The 22,900-nt window shown below is 38.1% G+C and overlaps 1 protein-coding gene across 1 annotated transcript; it reads left to right on the top strand.

The window, feature by feature from the left end:
- Positions 1-22,160, top strand: TMEM156 (transmembrane protein 156). The gene is made up of 7 exons (XM_059817915.1): positions 1-100; positions 6,287-6,565; positions 8,069-8,329; positions 10,418-10,525; positions 13,696-13,797; positions 18,778-18,882; positions 22,087-22,160. Exons 1-7 carry the CDS (start codon positions 1-3, stop codon positions 22,158-22,160), a joined length of 1,029 nt encoding a protein of 342 aa, XP_059673898.1.
- Positions 22,161-22,900: the final 740 nt, after the last annotated feature.

Raw genomic sequence — 22,900 nt, 5'->3', positions numbered from 1 at the left:
ATGTGCTTGCTTTTGAGAAAATCAGAACTCTTCAGATTAGTACTAGGAATAATTACCATGTTTATTTTATGTTTGCCTGAATTTTTTAAAATCCATGAAGGTGAGTGATCAGCTTTTAAAATAGCCTTTTATTTATTCTAAAGTCTGATTGCAACTGAAAAGTTGGCACGTGCTCTCCTAAAAGCGATGGTTAGGATGCTGTATTATTATGGACTTTGCAAAGCATATAGATTTTTTTTGTTAGATTTTTAACCAACAGAGTTAATTGTATGTGGTAATTTGAAAGAAGTTTGTCATTCATTTATGTACACTGCAATAATTTTCGTAACTATTTCCATGCAACTGTACTTTCACTATCTTCATCATTAAGACAGTAGTTAAAATATGTATGTTCTTTTATAGCAGGTACTCATGTCTTAAAAAATAACTTCCTTTAAGTTTCTATACTTAAATGCCTATAAAACTTTGTACAATTACTATCTGGTATTAGATGCTGTCTGTGAAAGAGATATGCAGTGGTAACCTGAGAAAAAGTAGAGCGGAATAGGTGTAACTGAGTGAAGCAGATCTTTTAACGTAAATCCCAAATACATCTTGGTGTTCCTAAAGGTCAGTAGTGGATTTAGGATGAATGCAAAATATATGCATGTAAGTTATGCATTCAGTGCTTTCTTAAAAATCTATAAATAAATTAATATTAAAATAGTTTTGTCACATCCATTCCTAAGTAAGCTTTTGAATAGATAAATGTTATAAGCATCATGAAATAAATTATTTATAAAGCATAATTTTCTGGAAAAAAATTAATGTCAAAATATTTCCAGATTGGGTTAGTTATATTTACATTTCTATTTTCATTAACCACAAAGAATAAACATGACAGTAACTAGAATATAATTTATAGATTTTTATAGTTTATAAACAAACAAACCCGGTAAGCTGTTGTAAGTTTCAAATATCATAAAATTGATGAGTCAGTTTAAGACGTTGGAATAATTAATGTTTTACCTCCATGCAGAAGTAATCAAAGTATTTGCTAGCACAGACTATGCCAATAAACAATGACATGACTATTACCAGAAGAAAACATTGAACTTACTGTCAAACATCAAAGAGTAGTTGCATTTTTCCATGATAACGTTCCTAGATTACTCTTATTGGAGATGCTTTATGCTGTGATAGCATGATCACTGCGATTCTGATATCTACCCACAATCTTCATCACAACGTCTCTAAAATAAGATTGTGAAGTATATGAGCAGAATACAGCACAGAATTGTATTTGGAAAATTAGAATCATTGTCATATTTTGGATGTTCTAAAAACTCTGTGACTATATAACAGACTGTATAACAATGTCCAAATTACATGAGAAAGTAAATATGTTGAAGTATTTATTTTGAAAATTCCAGGGAATTTGGGTTCATTGAAAACCTTCTGTTGGAAACTGGTTTTATTTCAGATGTTGTGGCAAACCTGAAATGTGCAGAATTACTTTGCTGTAGATGTTTCAAATTGCTGGTTACCTCATGAAGCCCCACAACACAGATTTGTTGTTGGAAATCTTTGAGATGTGAAACACAGTCACTATATCTTCCTCTGTGAGGGGTTCCTAAATGAGTGGCAGAGACTTCCTAATTCCACAGGCTTTTTTAAGATGACATTAACGTTGTGGGTACTTCAGGTTTTTAATATGACTTCTGAAATGGCAGGCAAGTGAAGTATACAGATAGAAGTAAGTGAAACTTGCATGTTTTATCACAGGGGAAGTTCTAGCATTTATTTTCATTCCAGAGTGGGAATAAAAATGGAAATTTCTCATGAAACAGAAATTTAGCGGGAAATCAATTTGCAAAAAACCAAGCCTTTAAAAATTTATCAAAAGAATACAGTTCAGCATTGCCAAAAGTGAAATGTTTCCTTTGTATTTGTAAAGTAACCCACTTGTTTGGTTATGAGTCATCGAACCTTTAAACTACATTGCTTTAGAGCAGGAGGTTGTCATTTTGCAGTCTGATGCTCTCAATCCCAGTCCTGTCCTCCAGGTCCAGCTGCTTGATGGAGTGTATCTCCTTTAATCTCTCAGTTGTGTATTCCCCAACTTGTACTGTAGGCCTTGTATCTCTGCAATATTATGTGACGACTATCATTTCCGTAAGGAAGTGATAAAAGATGCAATTTTATATACTGCTGAATTGATTCAAAACAGAATACCACAGATCAAATGAAAAAAAAAGCCAATCCAATCCAAAATGAAATATTTATGATTTTCTTAATAGGAAGCAATTTTTTACAAATTCAGATCTTCTCTGTGCATAATTTCATTTTAATGGAACTGGATTTTCTATGGAAAACACACCGTGAATAGAGGCTTAATAAAAGAATTTCATAATCACAGAATTTCCTAACATTAAGCATGCAGGTTACAGATCTTTAAATATAAAACAGTTTCCTAGAGATACTTTGCATGGTTTCAGCTCAGTGATCCTCTTAATTCTTCAGGCCATCTGCGTTCAGATTTTACAAAAACCTTTCCACATTTCCTGTCATGTTTACCTTTGGGAGGGTGCTTCCCAGTCCCGCGGTAAGGAGCAAGCCTCTTGTGGGTACGGCTCTCTGTCTGCCATGTAATCCACTGGGAAAGTCTAGTCTTTTTGCAGCCCTACTTACAGTGTTCAACTATATATATCTCTCCCTAGAAAGCTCACAGTCCTGTGAGTTGGAAGCAAATAAAGTTTACTGGTGCTAGACTGTCACTTAGATGGCTTTCTCAGTAGAGATCTTTCAGGAGGATGGTAAGCACCCTCCCTAACAGGGCAGCATTCAAACTTTTTCCACTCAGGTAACAGGCCTTTTACATATCTACAGTGTGGCTCACAGGCAGCTCTGGAGCTTGTTTAGCCATGTGTGAAGTCCAGAATGGACTTCATAGTGCTGTACGTAGACTGCTGCCACAACACAGTCAGCAGATTCCCGACTCCGCATACAAATTTCGTGGTGAAAGGGGTATGGTAAGGAATTACTGTTAGTTGACCTTGAGAGCTGTAGCAGTGTTTTTAGACTGGTTGCCCAGATGCAGGCACGCCTTGCTGAGAGCAGAATAAGCATTCAATTTCTGCTCCTGGCTCATCTCCACAGAGAAGCTCTGCACAAAAAGCCTCCTTCAGCTGGAAGAATTTGACCTCAAGAGCCCACTCCACTCCAGGTTGCATGGGTCAGATCATAGGCATTTCGAGGAAAATATTTTGACTTGCCTCAGGGAAAGATCAAGCCCTAAATTTTGTTGGACATTTTTCCTTTTTGTATTAAAATGAATTATTTTCTTACCTGCATAGGATGTGTATTTTCCATTTCAATTTATTATGTTTTATAAGGAGTTTATGACTCTCTGATGTAGTGTTAGTAAAGTGAAGATAATTGACTTTGGCATTGGATTTTGGATTTTATTTCTGTACCCTGTCTGAAATCCTTCACTGAACTGTTTCTGAGGTCAGCCTGCTGCAATGAGAGCACAGGTGGCCTGTTGAAGCTGTCAGATTGTGGCTGAGCACTGGAGCAATTAAAGGCTATGTTTTTCTCTCTATACATAAGGATTTATGAACATATTGCACCAATTACTCATAATGGGAGTTAGATGCAAAATTTCCTCTTCATAGAGATGCAAGGGTACTATTAGAATGGGAAGCTCAGCTGCAAAACTATAGGTTAGTGCTGCATCAACTCCAGGAAGTGGTTATTTGTATTCATAAATACATATTTCATGTTGGGGTTCCAGAAGTTTTTTATTCCTAAATTTTTTTTCGTGTTGAAAAAATAGTTGTCGTGGTTTAAGCCCAGCTGGCAACTAAGCGCCACACAGCCACTTTGTACTGGGTTTGTGTGGCAGCGTTTTGGTAGCGGGGGGGCTACAGGGGTGGCTTCTGTGAGAAGCTGCTAGAAACTTCCCCTATGTCTGATAGAGCCAATGCCAGCTGGCTCCAAGACGGACCTGCCACTGGCTAAGGCCAAGCTAATCAGCAACAGTGGTAGCACCTCTGTGATAACATATTTAAGAAGGGGGGGAAAAACTGGGAAACGGCAGCCGGAGAAGAGAGGAGTGAGAATATGTGAGAGAAACAACTCTGCAGACACCAAGGTCAGTGAAGAAGGAGGGGAGGAGGTGCTCCAGGCGCCGGAGCAGAGATTCCCCTGCAGCCCGTGGTGAAGACCGTGGTGAGGCAGGCTGTGTCCCTGCAGCCCATGGAGGTCCACGGTGGAGCAGATATCCACCTGCAGCCCGTGGAGGACCCCACGCCAGAGCAGGTGGATGCCCAAAGGAGGCTGTGACCCTGTGGGAAGCCCACGCTGGAGCAGGCTCCTGGCAGGACCTGTGGAGCCGTGGAGAGAGGAGCCCACACTGGAGCAGGTTTGCTGGCAGGACTTGCGATCCCGCGGGGGACCCACACTGGAGCAGTCTGTTCCTGAAGGACTGCACCCCGTGGAACGGACCCACGCTGCAGCAGTTCGTGAAGAACTGCAGCCCGTGGGAAGGACCCACGTTGGAGAATTTAGTGGAGAACTGTCTCCCGTGGGAGGGACCCCACGCTGGAGCAGGGGAAGAGCGTGAGGAGGAAGGAGCAGCAGAAACAACGTGTGATGAACTGACCTCAACCCCCATTCCCCGTCCCCCTGTGCCACTTGGGGGGAAGAGGTAGAAAAATCGGGAGTGAAGTTGAGCCTGGGAAGAAGGGAGGGGTGGGGGGAAGGTGTTGTTTTTTTAAGATTTGGTTTTAGTTCTCATTATCCTACTCTGATTTTGACTGGTAATAAATTAAACTAATTTCCCCAAGTCAAGTCTATTTTGCCCATGATGGTAATTGGTGAGTGATCTCCCTATGTCCTTATCTCGACCTACGAGCCTTTCCTCATATTTTCTCTCTCCCGTCCAGCTGAGGAAGGGGAGTGAGTGAGCGGCTGTGTGGTGATTAGTCCGGCTGGGACTAAACCACGACATGCTCGCTCACTCCCCTCAAGGTGGGATGGGGGAGAGAATCAGAAGAGTAAAAGTGAGAAAACTCGTGGGCTGAGATAAAAACAGTTTAATAGGTAGAGCAAAAGCTGCGCACACAAGCAAAGCAAAAGAAGGAATTCATTCCCCACTTCCCGTCGGCAGGCAGGTGTTCAGCTATCTGCAGGGAAGCAGGGCTCTATCACGCGTAACAGTTGCTCAGGAAGACAAACGCCATTACTCCGAATGTCTCCCCTTTCCTTCTTCCTCCCCCAGCTTTATATACTGAGCACGACACCATATGGTACGGAATATCCCTTTGGTCAGTTGGGGTCAGCTGTCCCGGCTGTGTCCCCTCCCAACTTCCCGTGCACCCCCAGCCCACTCGCTGGTAGGGCCCTGTGAAAAGCAGAAAAGGCCTTGACTCTGTGTAAGCACTGCTCAGCAGTAACTAAAACATCCCTGCTTTATCAACATTGTTTCCAGCCCAAATCCAAAACACAGCCCCATACTAGCTGCTATGAAGAAAGTTAACCCTATCCCAGCCAAAACCAGCACAATAGTTCAAAGTTAACTCAAGTAAAAATGCACGATTTGTAAAATAAAGCCCTACTTTAATGTGGAAGACAGCTAAAATAACAGTCATTAATAATTAATTCTATGTGTTTTTTGCTACTTGCCAGAACTGCATTAATGTACTCTAGCTACAGTAATTTGATACTGAAATTTGACTATGAATACCAAAACCAGTGGTCAAAATTAAGATTTGTATTCGTTGACTGACTATAAGAGAACGTGAAGGGTGTGGTTGGAGGATTCAGCAGCATTTCAGTGTGTTTTCACTGTGTGGTTTCAATATGATTGGAAAGAAAGTTTTTGTCCTGATTATAGCTATTTTACAACATAATTACACTGGTGCATTGTTGCAACTGCATGGTTCCAGGGCTAAGTTCCCCCTCCCAAACATGAGTGCTTTCATCTTCTTTTCAAGTACAATCAAATTGGAGCAGCTATGAAACAGGAATGTGACTAGACACCACTGCAAATTCAAGTTACTATTACAAGAGATTTCATACAATTCAGCAATAAAATACAGGATTGAGGTTGTGGTAAGACTCTGTGCTTGCTTTCTGTCACTTGTTGATGCATTCAATATGCTGCCATAACCCTCAAGAAAGAAAGTGCATTTCATTGTAAGATGGTTAAAGTATCTGTTACATGATGCTTCCATGTATGTATTTGTCCATGTGTCCTACATGACTGTCTTGTTAATATAGTACTTTTTTTTTTTTTTTGCAGCTAACACTGTAATTGTGTCATGCGTGGATACCTGTTCATCAGATAACACCACTTTTCCACTTTGTACTTTTAACAATTCTTGCAAAAGATCATGGCAACAAAGAAGAGAAAACCAGACTATTTTACTGAAGGCCATTGTAAACCATTCCAATTTCCAAAATATTCCATGTATTTGCCAGTCCTCCAGCAGGGAACAACAGTCCCATACTAAACACACAGAGTGTGAATCCAAGAGAGATGTGAATGCTGATCAAGGACCAGGGTCAGTGGCTAAAAAAAGTAAGTAGGGGAAGAGAACTACTTCATTTTGAAGTAGTAAATTACAACATAAAAGACATGTTTTCATTTGGTAGTTAAAAGAAAATTATAATATGCTACTGTTTCTCTATAGTCTTTGAAAATCTATGAACAATGTTTGTTTTAGCTTGTCTTTGCGTGGCTAGAAAATGCAGGTTTTATGCCAGATTCTCAGTGGCATTCCTTCCTGGCTGTCAGTGAAACATGTCAGTAGCAAAATGCTGATTCCTTTGAGAATCTTGTATAAAATCATGTGTGGGTGGGTGTCATTATCTTCAGGGGGCTTTGTATTGAGAAAGAGTGCCTTATACACCAGCCACACTTGGAATATTTCTGTTGCAAATTTGACCTCTGCCACCTGGCTTTTATGAATGCTATTATATCCCCATCTTTATTCTTTTAATCTTGCTAAATTTTCTAAAAGATTTCATTTATTTTAAGGAGTTGTAATTTCTGATCAGTTTTCATGCTGAATTTGCTTTTAAACGTCATTGCGGAATTCTACATGCTGATTGCTGATATTATATGAAGATAGGTTGTGAGCAAGTATCTGAAGAACTAATTCAAGGATGGTAACTATTCAGATGGCAGCTATACAAGAAATAACCATTTTTGTGCCTGTAGTCTATGATACCCACAACTGTGTAGTATCAGGAATGGCCTTGCATGTTTCATAGAAGGCACCACTTGATATAAGGATTGGCACAGCAATACAGAGAAGAGTTCAGCAACATCCACATCTTTTCAGAACAGTAGCCACATATTCTTTCTGTGCCATATACAATTGCAAAGCATCTGGAAACTTTTGGGGAAGAGGATGCCTCTGAATTTTGCTTTCCTAACATTGTCAGCAACAGGGCAACAGGCCAAGTTCGGAATATAAGAAATGCAGTTCTTTTCCAAATGTATTATTTTCTTATTACAAAATAGCTGTTTTAACAAGTATGGAAAATAATGAAACAAAAAATATGTGGACAAACTCTGTTTTCAGTTGTACCTATACAATGCTAATATTTTTGACAATGTCTCACCTACTTATGTTTCTTGTTAACATTGTGCAAGTCTCACAGCTTGTGTGGTTTGAAGTGAAACAAGGACCTTCTGCAACTGATAGCAGATAGACTAGATGTACACTTCAAATCTCTATCATCATATGGCTTTTACTTGGTTTTTATTTTTTTCAAAGCCTGACTTTTGTCTGTTACCAAAGGTAACAACAAAAAACTGAAAAGCTCTGAAGCTTGTAGTAAAGCAAAAAAGGGGCTATAATTTGCAGGGCAAATATATTTTGTATAGGTAATCAATACTCTTCAGATCTGTTCAGAATAACTTTACATGGTATTCTTTTGTCCATTTTATCATAGTCAATAATGTGAAAGCCTACTGTATGTTTCTGCTAATGAGACAGAGAACTTATTTTATTGTTCTTTCTGAGAGTTGTCTCTTTTCTACCATATTATATAACAGTTTTGTTTTACTTTTTAGTTCCAAAAGCAAAAGGCTCACTTGAAGTGAAAACAAAAGATGTTATTTATTTTTATAAATATTTAAATTTCACTACGGTTTCCAAGAAAGAAGAAGTAGAGCATAATACTTACTACCTGCTGGAAATCCACATCAGCAATTCTATAGTTGGAGGAAGAAATGCAGCCAAAGAATACCTAAATCATTCCTGTATGGTGGCAATGATGGAAGACCAAAATGACTGTATAAATATTTCACTGCAACTGAAGTCTTACGTGGAATGTAAGTTACAAAGGAGAGTCAGAACAGAAATCAAACCAGAAACAATATGAATCTTGTAAAAAATCTCCAGTAGGTAGTTCTCTGCTTTCAGCAACCTTTTGAAAGTATTTAAGTATTTCACAAGAAAAGAATACAATTTTGATCATCCCTTAGTAAGAGACTATGTTTAGTAGGCAACTGACAGGTTTTATAGTGATTTAAAGCAGGTTTAGCTGTGGGTTTTTTTTCCCTAGAAGCAACACAGCAAAGTAAGTGTCTGCACATTTTTTTGTTACCGGTGACAGACTCACAAATTGCATGTATGACAAAAGCTGGAATTACTTTTTTCCTCTCCCCTCCCTGACAATGGCATAACCCTGTTGTCTTGGAGGTAAATTAAAAAATTCCTATTAACTTCAGTGACAGAAGAACCAGGAGACAGATTTGACTTTTCTTAATGTCGTACTGCAATATCCTACTATATAGCCTTACTACAGCACACTTAAAAGAGAAATCTTCAGCTGAACTAGGCTTAGTTTTCCCAGAGGACAGCCTGTCAGCTTTTTAAATTTGTCTTTGTGCTGCAGGAGTTTTTTGGCTGATTGCCTGACCATGGTCAGGGCTTCCAGCATGTCTATATGCAACACTTGCCATCTGGGAATTGCTGAATTATTACATTCATTTAGTTTTGTATGGCAAATGCAGTTTATGATGTACCTTTCGCTGGAAAAAAATATGTGTTTTGGAGTTGGCTAAACCTATGTTAAATAAGTCCAGGTAAAATCCTAGAGAAGAGAGTGCAGCTTAGTTTATATTTAAATAAGTAGGTCTAGCTATGAGAGGAGTATAGTTTGTATGTAACTTGCCCTGCTAACTTGTGTCAAAACTATGGGTTAACCACCCTTTGCTAATGGTGATTTGCCTGGGAAGTAGTTACCTTGAATTAACAGATTAACAATGCATCTTTTTTCTATTTACTTCAAAACAAAGCTAAAGAGGTGCTCAAGTCTGAGTAGGCAAGGTTAATATGCAAGTCATTACAAGTCACTACAAGATGGGCTAGAGTACTCTGTTTGAAAGGAGCCTAAATGACTGTATAAAAGATATTTTTAGTCCTGAATAAGGAGGGAACGAGCTGTGCTTACCTCAAAGAGCTGCGGGGTTATTGGCAGTTACCTCATGACTTCTCAATGGAGAAGATACACAAGGCAGGTCTAATTATGCTATTCTAAGTCAAGGAAAGGAAAACAGTGGTTTGGCTATAGTTTGTAATTTGGTTTTATATGAGTCATAGTAATATAGTTGTTTTGTAAAATAGTTATTTGACAATGCTAAGGTATGCATTAACATGCAGCTGGCAAAGAAGTTTGAAAGGTTTTTCAAACAACCAGGGAGGAAACTTCCTCACATCCTTTCTCTGTGGTATATAGTCCTGGCTTGTACTAGTTACTGAACTAATTCCCTGTGGAATGTGGGTGCATTTCTGCAGCAGCTGCTATCTCTGAAAGAGCAGCCTAACCTCCTACACCCAGTCCCACACTGATTCTCCCCCAAGGAAGCTTTGGTTGAAAGAAGTCCCCAGAGGGGTCCTTTTGGTGGCATTTCCTCACTTTTTGATAAGAAAATTTCTATATGTAGAATCTTACCTTCTCCCATATGTGAAGATGGACCAGCAGGTTGAGCATGCCAGTACAGGACAATGTTAGACAGTGGACCAATTCCTTTTGTGCTCCACCCAGATAAAGAGGGGATATGTATTACCCTTGTTCTACCTTAAATATAAATGTTGATCTTTGAAGCATTTTCCTCCTGGCTGAGTTGCATATAACAATTTATACAAATAGGAAAAGTTTTCATTCACTTAGCTACGCATAATTATTTCAGACATGGGGAGATAGATACAGGTGACAATGAAGCTAAATTCTATATAGGAAACTTAATTTCAAACAACAAAGAAGGCTGAAAGAAAAAGGCATAATCTTCGATTTTGTTTTAAATTTTCATCTGTGGGGACAGGCATGGCCCAAAAACCTACCAAGATAGATTGTTATGCTTTTTTCTGCCAGTGATTTCCTGCTTCATTTTCTCTCTTCTACATTTTGTGGACAGATCCAATGTGTATGACGAAGATCATCTGGCTCACTATGATTCCAGTAGTTTTTGTGTTTACTATTTCAGTCGTCATCTACAAAATAGTCCAAGAACATGAACAAAACTGTAAGTAACAAAAAGTTAATCTGCATGAATTTAGATTTCTATGCAATGAAAAATATATTAATTTACAATAAAGCTGTTGATTATTAATGTGGTTCAGACACCAATATTTTAATTGTAATATAGTAAAAGCTTCTTATAGAGGGACTGAAATACTCAAATGATTGATACTATCGCATCTCACCTCTGAATTGTGGATGCAAATCCAAGCTTGTTGATGGTGAATGAAATTTGGGTTTTTTTGACAGATGCTTGGTGGCCTATGATCCTTAGTGGTATGAACTTCTGGTTTCAGACTGATTCCAGTAGATAAAACAATTACAGTTGAACCTTGTTGAAGGTCTTGAGCAGAAATGCCAATGACTAATATAAGCAGACTGAAATACCCTTTCCTTCCTGAAGATGATTCATCTAGGTCATGGTCAAGAAAAATTACAGGATAGATATGAGGAGATATGCACTCAGCTGTCTGTCCTGAAAACTGGTTATCTAAATTCAGTGGTGGTGTAATCCTGTACAAGTCAATCAAGCTGTGCCTTCTTAACCCCAGAGCTGAATTAAGCCCAGATAATATTTCTTCTCTTTGCTGTTATTTCAGCAAAGAAAATAGTTCTGTGATTTCTGAATCAGCACTATTGACTGTTCCAAGTGATTAAAACTTTGCTATGAAAGAACTTGTCCTTGGGCCAGAGACTGAAACAATGGTTTATACAGAATGCCTTCACCAGCCAAGACAGGCTCTTTCTATGCAATTCACTTGGGATACAGGCTGAAATCAGGATTTACGGTATTTCTTCTAGCAATATACAATGAAGAAAGCAAGAATAGAAGTGTAGGAGTACCCTGAGCAGGAGACTTGTGAGCAATCAAGATAAACTCTGCACAAAAACAATGCAGAAAATTGACCGCTTGTCAGCTGCTGGTCTTTGTTTTTCATCCCAAGTCAGAGGTAGGTGGTACAGGGAACACGCTCCCTTTCATCAGTGTGAAAAGAGCGTTACTTAACCTGTTACCTGAGATAATAGCTCTTAGATGCTTTTCACAGCTATTTCCTGAGACTTTCTGCCAGTGTTAGCCCTGAGTGGGCAGCATGCTTCGAGAGAATCAGCATTTAGTTGCTATTACCATGCAGATGTCCATTCCCCTTGTAGTCCAGAGCTGCTGAATGGAGACCTTGGTCACAGGGGTAATAAAAAAATGATAAGCCAGATCCATTCCCCTGATCATTCTTAATGTAGCCACAGGCACTTTTGTAACAAAAGAGTAATAGGAATCTAGCTTTAATCATAACTGAACAGAAGGAAGAAGAGTGCCCACACACAAAATGTTTCTGTGATTTTTTTACATAATGTAAATATTTTATGCATATATTTTTAATGAATAAACAAAATAGTTGCTTAAAATGGCAAATCTGTCGTCCCCCCCCAATGATTAGAGAAACTCCTTATGAGATTATCTTGGTTAAAATACATGATCTTTTACTTATTGCTAGACCCAAATTCTGAGACCTATTTTATGTATTTAAAAATCCCAGAAAGTGTAAATTAGGTCTTTATAAGTGGGCTACTAAATGCTCTAATTTAAAGGACTTTTATTTGTAAATTCAAAGCTACCTATAAAAGTCATGAGTATGATTTTCTATGCTTTGAGTCATAACATCCCATTTTTAATGCAGAACTATTAGTAGTGATGATTAATGATTTACTGCTTTTATTCTTAACCATCAGTTTTCTATTAAATGCAGGTTTTTCAGAATTGTCATGGACACAAGCAGGGAGGAAAAGGTGCCCTTTTGAGGCCTCTAATTACTCATTTGCTTCTACAATACATTTTCTGTTTATAGAGGAATAGCTTTTTTATTAGTTAAATTTACAATATATAGCATTACAAACATCAATGTGTTACTGACAAAAAGACAAGACACAAATATCAGATTTAAGGGTTGTATTCCTTATGTGTATATATTACGATGCCACCTTTAATTGCAAGCCTACATACTGCTTTTTTCAGTGCTGCCCAAAGGACACAGCAAAATATTACTATGTGCCTAAAACAGCTGCTAAGAATGTTTACAGTCATAATTCAGTTAGCAGTTTTTCTCTTAATTTCTGAACACTGCTGAAAGTTGCTAAGAAATACAGAATTATTCGTTTCCTCTTGAGACCTTCCAAGACATTCTGCTAGGCAGACACTGAGAATCTCTGAAACATTAATGAAGTTATTTCCATGAGTGCATAAAATAAAATATCCAAATAAACTTGGTGGAGGTTACTACTGATCCATGACAAAGGAGCTAAATTAGAAATTAGTCCTTTTGCCTTTTCCCTTCCACTCTTGTCTTACGACCAGTTCCAGAGCTTTCTTTGACATTAACTGCTACAGTGCATGCATAGGGCTTCAGCGCATTAGATTTCTGCTGGCTATTCATAAAAAAATCATGATCTAAAGAATGCTAATTTAATGAATTTTTTAAAGATGAAGTTTTCTAGTGTTCTCAAAAGAAAAAGATAAAAATCAATTCTGTTATGTAGAATCAGAGTAAGCCTGTCATCAGAAGCTGGCTGAGCCCTGAACTGCTGTCATTGTAGAACAGGGCTAACCATAACAGCTGCACAATCAGCTGCAGTAACCCCACCAAGAGCGCAGTATTAAGAGAGCAGCAGAAGGATGGAAAAACTGAGGAGTTTATGAACTGCGTGCTGAGGACAGTCAGAGTTGTTCAACCCAACTCTATCTTTCTCTGTCTGGGTGGTGTAGAGTTTGATCTCAAACTGTGCTTCCAAAGATGAACATCTCACACTTGCAAAGAATCTGTCAGCTTCCTAGGATGCCAGTACACTCCATCCCTGCTATTCCACTGTCAGCAGTGTGAGTCTGAACCTGTTCTGGAACATGTACTTCTTTGATAAGCTTCCAAAATTTGATCAAGTTATACAGCATAGAGGAGGAAATAATTTGAAAGGGGCAAACCTGAGTGGAATCTCCAGAAAATTTCATTCAGGAAAATATAAAACATCTGGCCCTAGGTTTTCCTCATCACCTTATTTCAAAAACTTCCTGTTTTTTCATGGAAGGTGTTTAACAGTTTAAGAATAAGATGTTTACCACCTTTCCAACTAATCAGTGCCGTATGTAATTCTATAGTTGAGGATAACGCATTTTGTTTAAAACAGATTGTAAACACAGAGTAGCAGCAGTTTCTACTATTTTAAGAAGAAAGAGTTCTAGACATGCAAGAAGAACCATATCTGCTACTAAAATTCATCCTTTTCCTGGTAAGTATAAACTAGTATAGTATAAACTATACTGGTAAGTATAAAACTAAAACAAAAACCTAACAAATCTTGAGGCATGAGGAGGTCAAGAAAGACCTTTTAAGTCTTTCCTGTCAGAGGATGCTTCAGGTTTGTTTCAGAGTTATCTTGATCCTATACAAATTTGATCTGGCTTATGTTATGGAAACATTTTTTTATCATAAATAAATAATTCTGACGATGAACCTACAAGAAGACTTATGTATATTATGTGGGAATGCTTCTTCCAGTCTTCCAAATGTGTTGCCTTAATGACTTTGGGCTTTTTAACTCCTTTTAATTTTTGATGATGTGTGTGCCACATCTGAGGTTTGGCACATCTGAGTGCTTTATGTGTGTATGAAAAGTATACAGACATGTACACATGTGTATGTATGCGCTATGTGTTTATGACTCTTGACAAAATCTTCTACCAAAGGATGGAACGGATAGCTGTAGCAGGACTCAGAGAATGACTCTGCTGGCACTTTGTAGCCTATTTCTAGGGAAAAATTCCCACAAAATACAATTTTCTAGTCTCATATAGGAATTAAAATGTGGTCTTCTGAGAGTGGAGTATGTTTCGCATAGATAAATTAAATGGCATGGCTAAACTCAAAGTTTTGGTTCCAGAAATTATGGTAACAAATCTCTGTGTGAGGGGAAATTAGCAGCTGTAGCTCTGAGTGTTACTGATATTGCTGGAAGATTCATATGCTTTAATAAATTCCACGGATTCTGGTTTCATGAAGGGTACTCTATCTTTAGAAAGATTAACATGGACATATAAAATAATAGCTCTGAATGGCAAACCAACCTGCCTCCAAAACAAGAACAACTAGAAAGCCAGCAAATGAAAAAAATTATTTTAAATTTGGCTAGGCTTGGGTACCTCCCTGTTTGTTCTGTCGGTTCTTTAGGAGTAAGAGGAGACTCAATAATTTCTCTCTACAGTTCAGTAACTCATGGCATTTCAATTTTGCCTAGGAAAGACTGAATAGCTCCCCCTCTGTCTGAACTCTCCTGGGAGTACAATTTATGCTCCTTGCTTTTAAAGCACTGGCTACGTCTAAGATGTATTTATGAGCTCATTATTTTCATCCCGCAGGAAAGGAATTATCTTTCTGACATCTTTTGTCTTGAGTAGTTTCACTAATACCATATCTGTTTTATCAGCATGTTCACAATGGCATTTTTATTGTTGTATATCCAAAGGCATTTTTTATATGGAGTTTCATGGAAATTCAAATCTAGTTTTACTAGATTTTACTGAAGAGAATAGGAATCCCATATTGGTCTGTCATTCTTACTTCTATGTTCCTCCCACTTCAATCTATCCATTTAACCCAGAAAGATGCTTAGTTGTATGAAATGCTATAACGGGTTTTATTTTAATATGAAATTCCTTGATTTCACACACCATAATCCCAGTCAATCCAGTCAATTTCCCGATTTATACCAATATAATTTAAAGTGGAATCAAGACCATATGAAAAGAGTTTATTTTTTCCACAGTTGCTAAGTTTAAGATTTGCTACTGTGATAATAGATTATAAATAGCTATAGCTGACTTCTTCAACAGCTCTTGATAATACTTTCACTATCATTAGTGCATAGCTTGGAATCCTGAAACAAAACATTGAGACCCACTGAAGACAATACAACCACCCTGGAAATACTGTAATAACTGAATAACTATATATCTGAGAGGATGTGACAATATCTCATATAGATGAAAAGATGTACAGGTACTACTAAAAGATTATTTGAAGATCAGAAAGGGTAAGGGAAGAAAAAGAAGGAAACCTATACTTTGAGAATGAGAATGATTTCCTAGGTAGACTCATGAAATGATTGTCTTAATATCACTGTGATCCTACAAAAACATAATTTACAGCAGGAATGCTAGTTTTGTGATACTGTTAGTGGCTCTATGTCCATGAATCATTACCATCAAGTCCGGTGTCCAGAGGAAAAGAAAAATATATAGTATGTTCTCTAGGGTAGGATTAAAATTACAGCCTTCCAAATTCATGGTACTACAAAGGATTAAGCACATATAGTGAGGATAGGGGAGCTTTAAGGCATTCTGGCCATAAATGTTTACTAAATGTTGTCTGTGCTTTTAACCCAAAAAAGTATGCATTAGAGCATGGACTGTACAGAGTGTGTTTTGTAGACTTTGGATCTGTTCCTGCCATTGCATTTATGTAAAACAGTCCCTTGAATGGTATGAATTGACAAAACACAGTTGCCCTTAAATGCAGTCACAAGAAAAGGAAAAGAGTACAGGGTGCTTTTTCTTCAGTGCAAGAAGTAAGTATTCTTTAGGTGGCTGATCTGTATTTCCAGACACAGAGCATTTTTGTATCAAATAGGACTTGATAGTAGTAGCGCATGGAAAATAATCCATAGAAGAAAAGTAAATTCTTTGCTTTGTGCTCATGACAGAGAATCTTAGGGAGATTCCCACATAAGAGACTTTTATTGCAAGAATTCCTTTGAGGAGCTTTCTCAAATTGAAAAGGCAGTAGAAGAGGTTTTGGAACAACTTAATAAATTAATATTAGCAATTAGAAGGACTAGATAGTATTCCCCACCATGTTTTAAAAGAACGTAGATGGAAACTGCTAAACTATCATGCACAGCTTACTGCTTAAATCAGCCTCGGTTCCAGAGAAAGGGAAGGCAGCTATACTTACCCTGCTCTTACACCTTTCCCTTGGCCCACTTTCCCTAAACCACTTTAGTACCTTTTCCACGACTAGTAACTGACTAAGTATAGCTATTCTCATATAGCTGTATCCTAAAAACAATAAGCCTGGGGACATGGCACAGAATTACTTGTTGGGAGCAGGCCAGTGTGTGTGAACTGTACCCTACATTATTAAAAAAAAAAAAAAGTTGCACAGGAAACAGGTTGCATAAATCAGGGTGTTTAATACCTAGACTGAATCTGCCTAGCAGGGTCTTTTCATACTGGGAGTTTCATTAATATAATTATATGAGTTATACTTAAATGTGAATTTATATTACTAGAAGTCTACCACTATAAATTCCCATTTAGACCTTCTTTTCCTAACATAAGAATGACATTCCTTGCTTATTTTTATCCTATTTTGAAAGCAGCATAAGGTCTATTGAAAAAAGGCCTGCTCCCATTCCTATGCTAGAATGGGACTGTGCAGACAGGGAATCACATTGTTGATATCATCATGTTATTACTCTACAGTCTGTGTGGGCAACCTTAGTTCAAACATAATGCCTTGTTCTACATTGCTCAAATGGTATACATCTCTCATATTCAGTGATACTCCATTGGCTCATGGAGTCACAGTTTGGTTCATTACATTTTAGGATACAAATACAGGATTCCCTGACTCACTTGTCTGGCTCACAGTAATGTGAAGTTAATTCTGATGGATGGTAATTTTATAACTTATCCTGAAAGGACATTGTAGGATCATGGTGACAAGCAGGACTCAGAGAATAAAACCTCAGGGCTTCTGGCCTGTAGTTGTTTTCTGGACAGTTTAGATTTTGTGACATCCAAAGCATTTGATATAAGTGGGTTTGACAGCTGTAATTTGCACATAAGAAACAACAAGACAAATTTTCTCGTAGTCATTTGAGTTCCTGTATTGTTTTCTGTGCTATCCTATTAAAATAATAGTTCCTCTCCTGCAAGATTAGAGGAAATAGGCGAAATTCTGCCATCTCTTTGATGTGTTGCTACAGCTTCAGGTTAGTTGAGAGGTTGGAAATAGAAAATGCTGGCTCAGTAGTGTCAGGGCTGGCATCCCAGTGAATTCAGACTCACTCCTCCTTGTATTCTGCAATACATTTTCTTTTTAGCAAAGAGGACACGCAAGAGACATCTACAGCAGCAAATAGATGCAAAGCCAAGAAAGGAGAAATTTGTTTAATCTTGGCCAAGTGAGGCATCGCCTGTTCGATTCTGATCCTTCTCAGTTGCTGACATAGCTGAATAGTTGTCTTTTCCTCTGCAACTTAGATGAATAATGCCGGGAAAAGCAAAGCTTGTCACGGTATTCAATATTTAACATAGACTTACATGTTTCTGAGATGCAACATTTCCAGGGAAAAATGTGAAGCCTTATTACCACTTTGGGTCTTTTTTTATGTTTCAGAAAGGAGGTTAAAATCTATAGGATGCAGGTAATTTTAGGGAGCTTTTCGTAGCCCCTGTATGCTTTCCATAGAGCACTGATGCACAAGGGGCCGTTTCTCTGCTCAGTTTGTGTGCATGCAGAACAGTGTTACACACAGGCTCTGAAGGGCTAATTAGCCTACATTCCTATTCTCTCCAGGTTCATCCTGAGTGTGAAACAAGATCCATTGCTCTTTTTAAAACTACCCCAGTTTTATTTTAACTTTGCTTTTGATATTCAGTTACTTAACTACCACAATTGAAAGTCCACTTTTTGATTGCATTTATAAAGACAAGTTAGCTGAGGTCACATCACTTGTTCCGAAGTGTCAATCTGGGCTGCCCTTATATGAAAATGAATCAGGAATGTCATACTCTAAATTTCAGTAGTTTCTGCTTAACTGGCCAACTGTCGGTTTTTGAATTTTAGGAGACTCTTAGTTAACCCCAAATTTGCATGCTCTTGTATTTTCACTACTAGTAAAATTTCCAAGAGCAATTTAGTTGCCTACTTTCGAGCTGCTTCCCAAGGAGACTTAGGATCAGCACGTTGTAGTCCCACTAGTATCAAGAGGAAGTTGAATACAAAATGTGGTTAGTACTCCCAGGAGTTCCTGACATGTATCTGCACCTCTAGGCACTGAAATCCCACTGAAAAACTAGCTGTCCACCTCTGTCTTGTGTTCAGATAGGTCTCAATTATTTTAAAACTTGCAGATTCAATGTTTAACACTCTGCAGATGTATTTATTGTTTAATAATATGGATAAAAATTATTTTAACTTTCAATAGGGAAAACCAGCAAACAAAAGATTCCACTTACTGCACAGACCACAAAGATACTGCCCATAATTCCTGAACAAGAGCATTTTCATGTGGGTGCATCAACTGTAGAAGGTAAGTAAATATCTTACAACTCTGATTATTCTGTTTTGCCTCATATTTTTAGAATTAATAGTACACAATATCTGCTCAAAATAAATTACTACTTCTTCTAGCCAGGTATATGAGATGACAAACTGGAAAATGTGTTTTGTGAGACCTAGATGGCAGGGAAACAAAATCAATTTTCCTTCTGCTACCAAGAGTCATCTATAAACTATGTGTTAGCCTTTTAAACCCTGTGTGTCCCTGAAGTGCAAATTCTGACACTATTTTTCTGGTGTAGAATATTGTGTCCTGAACTTCAGCATTATGTTGACATTTGTTTCTGACAAGGGCAGAGGAAAGAAGCAATTTGCAAATGATCTCTGAAGAGAATCATGTGTTTGAAATAAATAGTTTGCTGATCAAATTCCCCAAACAAAAGAAATCGATTGCTCTGTTGTTGTTACACCAGTGACAAGAAGTTGGTTTTAGCGTGGAACTAAAACTAGTATCCTACTTCTAACTTTCTCCAGCCCTTGTACTCCAGTAAATTGTTTCAGGAAGCCCAGATGTAAGGAAACAAGTCTGAAAAGAAATGTGCAGTAAGAGATACCTCTTCCTGGCAATACTTGTAATGCCTGGAAACGGAACAGATGCTACTTGAATAAGTAATACAGACTAATATATCAATTGCATAGACAAGGTTGTGGCTACTTGCACAGATTACATTACTGTTTATGGTGAATTTTTTTGGTTAAAAGCTTAAGAAGGTCCTTCTTTACATTTGTTTAAATTTGATGGAGATTTATTGAAAACTCAATATGTCATGCTACCTTTTTAATGTGTTAAAAAAATTGATGTACTGAAGAGCGGTTTGATTTTTGTTCTTCATGTGGAACTATAAACAATGAAGATGTATGTTGAGAGCAGAGCTAAAGAAGAAATTTTGAACAGCATTGCTGACAAAATATGAGGTACTGCCATAATAAATGAATAATTGAGCTAGATTATTGTTTGGCTTTTGAGAGAGACTAGCTGGGTTACAGGAGAGCGTATTATAGTAATTAAAAATACTGACCACTTTTTAAGTGATTACCATCCGTAGATATTACGAGGACTTACAAAGGTGGAAAGTTGTCACTATTACTATTCTAAAATGAGAATATCAGGAGGCAGAAAAAGAAAACATGACTTGGGAAGTCCATGACATAGATGAGAGCAGTTCTCAGATCATCTGAGTTCTGCTGTTTGCCATTTGGATGCCATCAGCTTTTGCTGAGTGAGCAGGCCCTTTCCCAGGACTCCATCAGGCTTTCCATAGGGCAGCTTCTTCCCTTCTCCAGGGACTCCTCCCAACCACTTCAGATAATTTCTTTTTCTGATACCTGTCAACTCTCTCTCAGGTAAAGCTTTACCTTCCCATATCCCTGTCTGCCACGTACCTGCCCACCTTAATTGTTTCCTGTGAGAGCATTTACTCTTGGGTTAAAAATAAGACATTTCTAAGGTTTTAATAGGATGTGTTGCTAAGGGGGTGCTCACTAGTATTCAGTGCCTTCATTTATGCAGTATTATGGCTGATCAGTAGGATGCTTTGTTCTTCCAGGATGTTGGGTTCACCAAAACTCATCTTCTAGAAGCAGGAAAAGAAAGTTGTGGCCCATTCCTGTGCAAATTTAACTTTTGTGTTCCTAGAGGTGGGAGTAACCACTGGGATCAACCTGCTAGCACTCCTTGTGCTTTCATTATCTTAAGTGTTATGTATTAAAGGGTAGAAAGAAGAGATGGAACAACTTTGCAGATTTTTGATTGCTCTGTAAGACAGTATATGAGATCCAGGACACTTTGGGATGAAGTTATCCCTTTCCTTAATTTCTGGGTCAGTGACTGAAAGAAAAAGATTAGGTGTCTTGAGAAACCCCAAATACCTTGTTCCAGTGCTGCGCTGTACAGAAGCAGGCTTGCTTTCCAGGGCGTAATGCAGTCTTCTTGTGAGAAGGACTTCTGGCAGTGGGATGAAAGCTGGATGTGATAACATGGGATTAATGCTGAATACATGAAATTGTAATGTTACATGACATTGTGTGGAAAGATTATTAAAGGGTGTGGCTGGAAAGGCAAGAACTTAGATCTAGATCTTGCCTTTCATCACATTAGGTTTTGAACAATATTTCTCAAAGGAGTATTGTCTCAAAGCTAAATACTCTGTGAAAATAATAAAAACACTTTCTGCTTTAGTTTTGCTTCACTTCCTGCAAAGAAACACTTCCCCCTTCATCTGATAAGGTCAGATTCAACTCATTACTACTTGTATTCGTGGGTGGCTTAGTGGGTAACGGCACTGCAGTTACAGGAAATCTTGCTAGCTAGAAGTCCTTTTGGTTTTATCAAGTTGATGGGGTCTATAACTGTCTTTGTCAGTTCTGGGAATTTAATCATCTTGGTGTTTTTCAGTCTCAGTACTCAGCTGTTCACGTGCAGCTCTTCTAATGCAGCCAGCTCCTCCCTGTTGAGCAAACTAGCTTTAGTACCATTCTAGAGACTTTACAGAGACAACCCTAGCACTCATGAAAAAAGTAGACCACAATCTCCTCCCACAGCCTAAGTAGCCAAATGGGAATCTTTTCAGCATAGGTCACTTAATGTCTGTGTGTATTTTCATGATAACTATTATAATTACATTTGAATGCTGAAGTTAAGAGTCCTCCTCTGTTTCTCCCATCTTTCATTAAACCACCATATTAGCAACTGTCCTGGAAAAAATGAATAAGCCAAGTCTCTCAAGTGGTTTAAGTCCCCTCTTTACATGTGACAGCTGTAGAAGTATTTCCTTCGTGCTGTCAAAAGGTGATATTAATTACTGTAAATTTCAAGGCTGCTTTTTATTTAGATAGGAAGCATAAGCATTTTATTCAGGGCAAATATTTGCTTTTGGAAGCAATGCTGTTCAGGGGACAGCATGCTAGAATAAAACTCTGGAGACCCAAATTTTTCTGTCTCTGCCAGTGACACCTCATTACTAATCTGCACCATGGTAAGAACTGTTTATCCTCAGCTAAAACAGAGACTGTGTAGTGCTTTTAACCTACAAAGCACTGCTTGCATCAACTGGTACTTTTAACTTTAAAGCACTACTTGCATCAACTATTATTTTTAGCAGCTCTAAAATGCTGTGGGATGTATATCGGGGTCTGCTTTTTTTTTTTTTTAAGTGAATATTCTCTTCTGTGACAGATGAAAAGACAGAAACAAGAAGCTGGACTGATAGCAAGAAATGTGGGAGAGCAGACCAGAAGGATAAATACTGAATTTATATATCGAAGCAAGGCTACTAGCTCCTTTTACTTAAAAAAAACGCCACATGTGAAACCATAAGAGGACTAACATTTCTGAACGTACTTGATTCAATAGCCATTCTCAAAAACAGTGGGGGCAAAGAATAATTGGAGTAAGAAATGAAAGTGGGCAAATAGGAGTCAAACAACTATGCCCATTAAAACACCCGTATATATGGTGAACAGCCTATCTGAAGGTATTAGAGCATTCAGCAAGATGATTTTGCTGATGGTTAGCCCTGAAATCATTATTACGTAGGGAATGTTTTGGCTAAACTTGCCCTTGGAGGCTTAAGAAAGCATGTCCCAAGGAATGACTTCTCTCTGTGTCCGTGTCCTGCCCTGGTGGCAGTCTTTCTTTCCCCAGTGGTGGGGCCACGTGGAGTCTGGGCAGACTGGCTGTGCAGGTCTCGCTGGCCTCTTCCATACCAATGGTGCACTTCAATCTTACAGTGATCAGGGCAGAATAAAAATCATGTGTGTATAGCATGAAGAGTAATTGTGAGCTCTCTCCTGCAGTACTTCTGTCCTCTGCCTGTTTAAAGGGAAGCAGCATTGTATTTTCTGAATCAAAAGGAGCATTAATGGATTTCATGAGTGACTAGGGACAGAACAGTCTTATTTGGGGAAATTTGAGACAGATACAGACCTGACAGTTCCTGGATGAAGTGCTGCAATGTTATGAGGAAAGAAAGAAGGAAAACTCAGTGTCT

The sequence above is a fragment of the Gavia stellata genome, chromosome 5, assembly GCF_030936135.1.
Source record: "Gavia stellata isolate bGavSte3 chromosome 5, bGavSte3.hap2, whole genome shotgun sequence".
NCBI lineage: Eukaryota > Metazoa > Chordata > Aves > Gaviiformes > Gaviidae > Gavia > Gavia stellata.
This window is presented reverse-complemented; position numbering and strand designations above follow the sequence as displayed.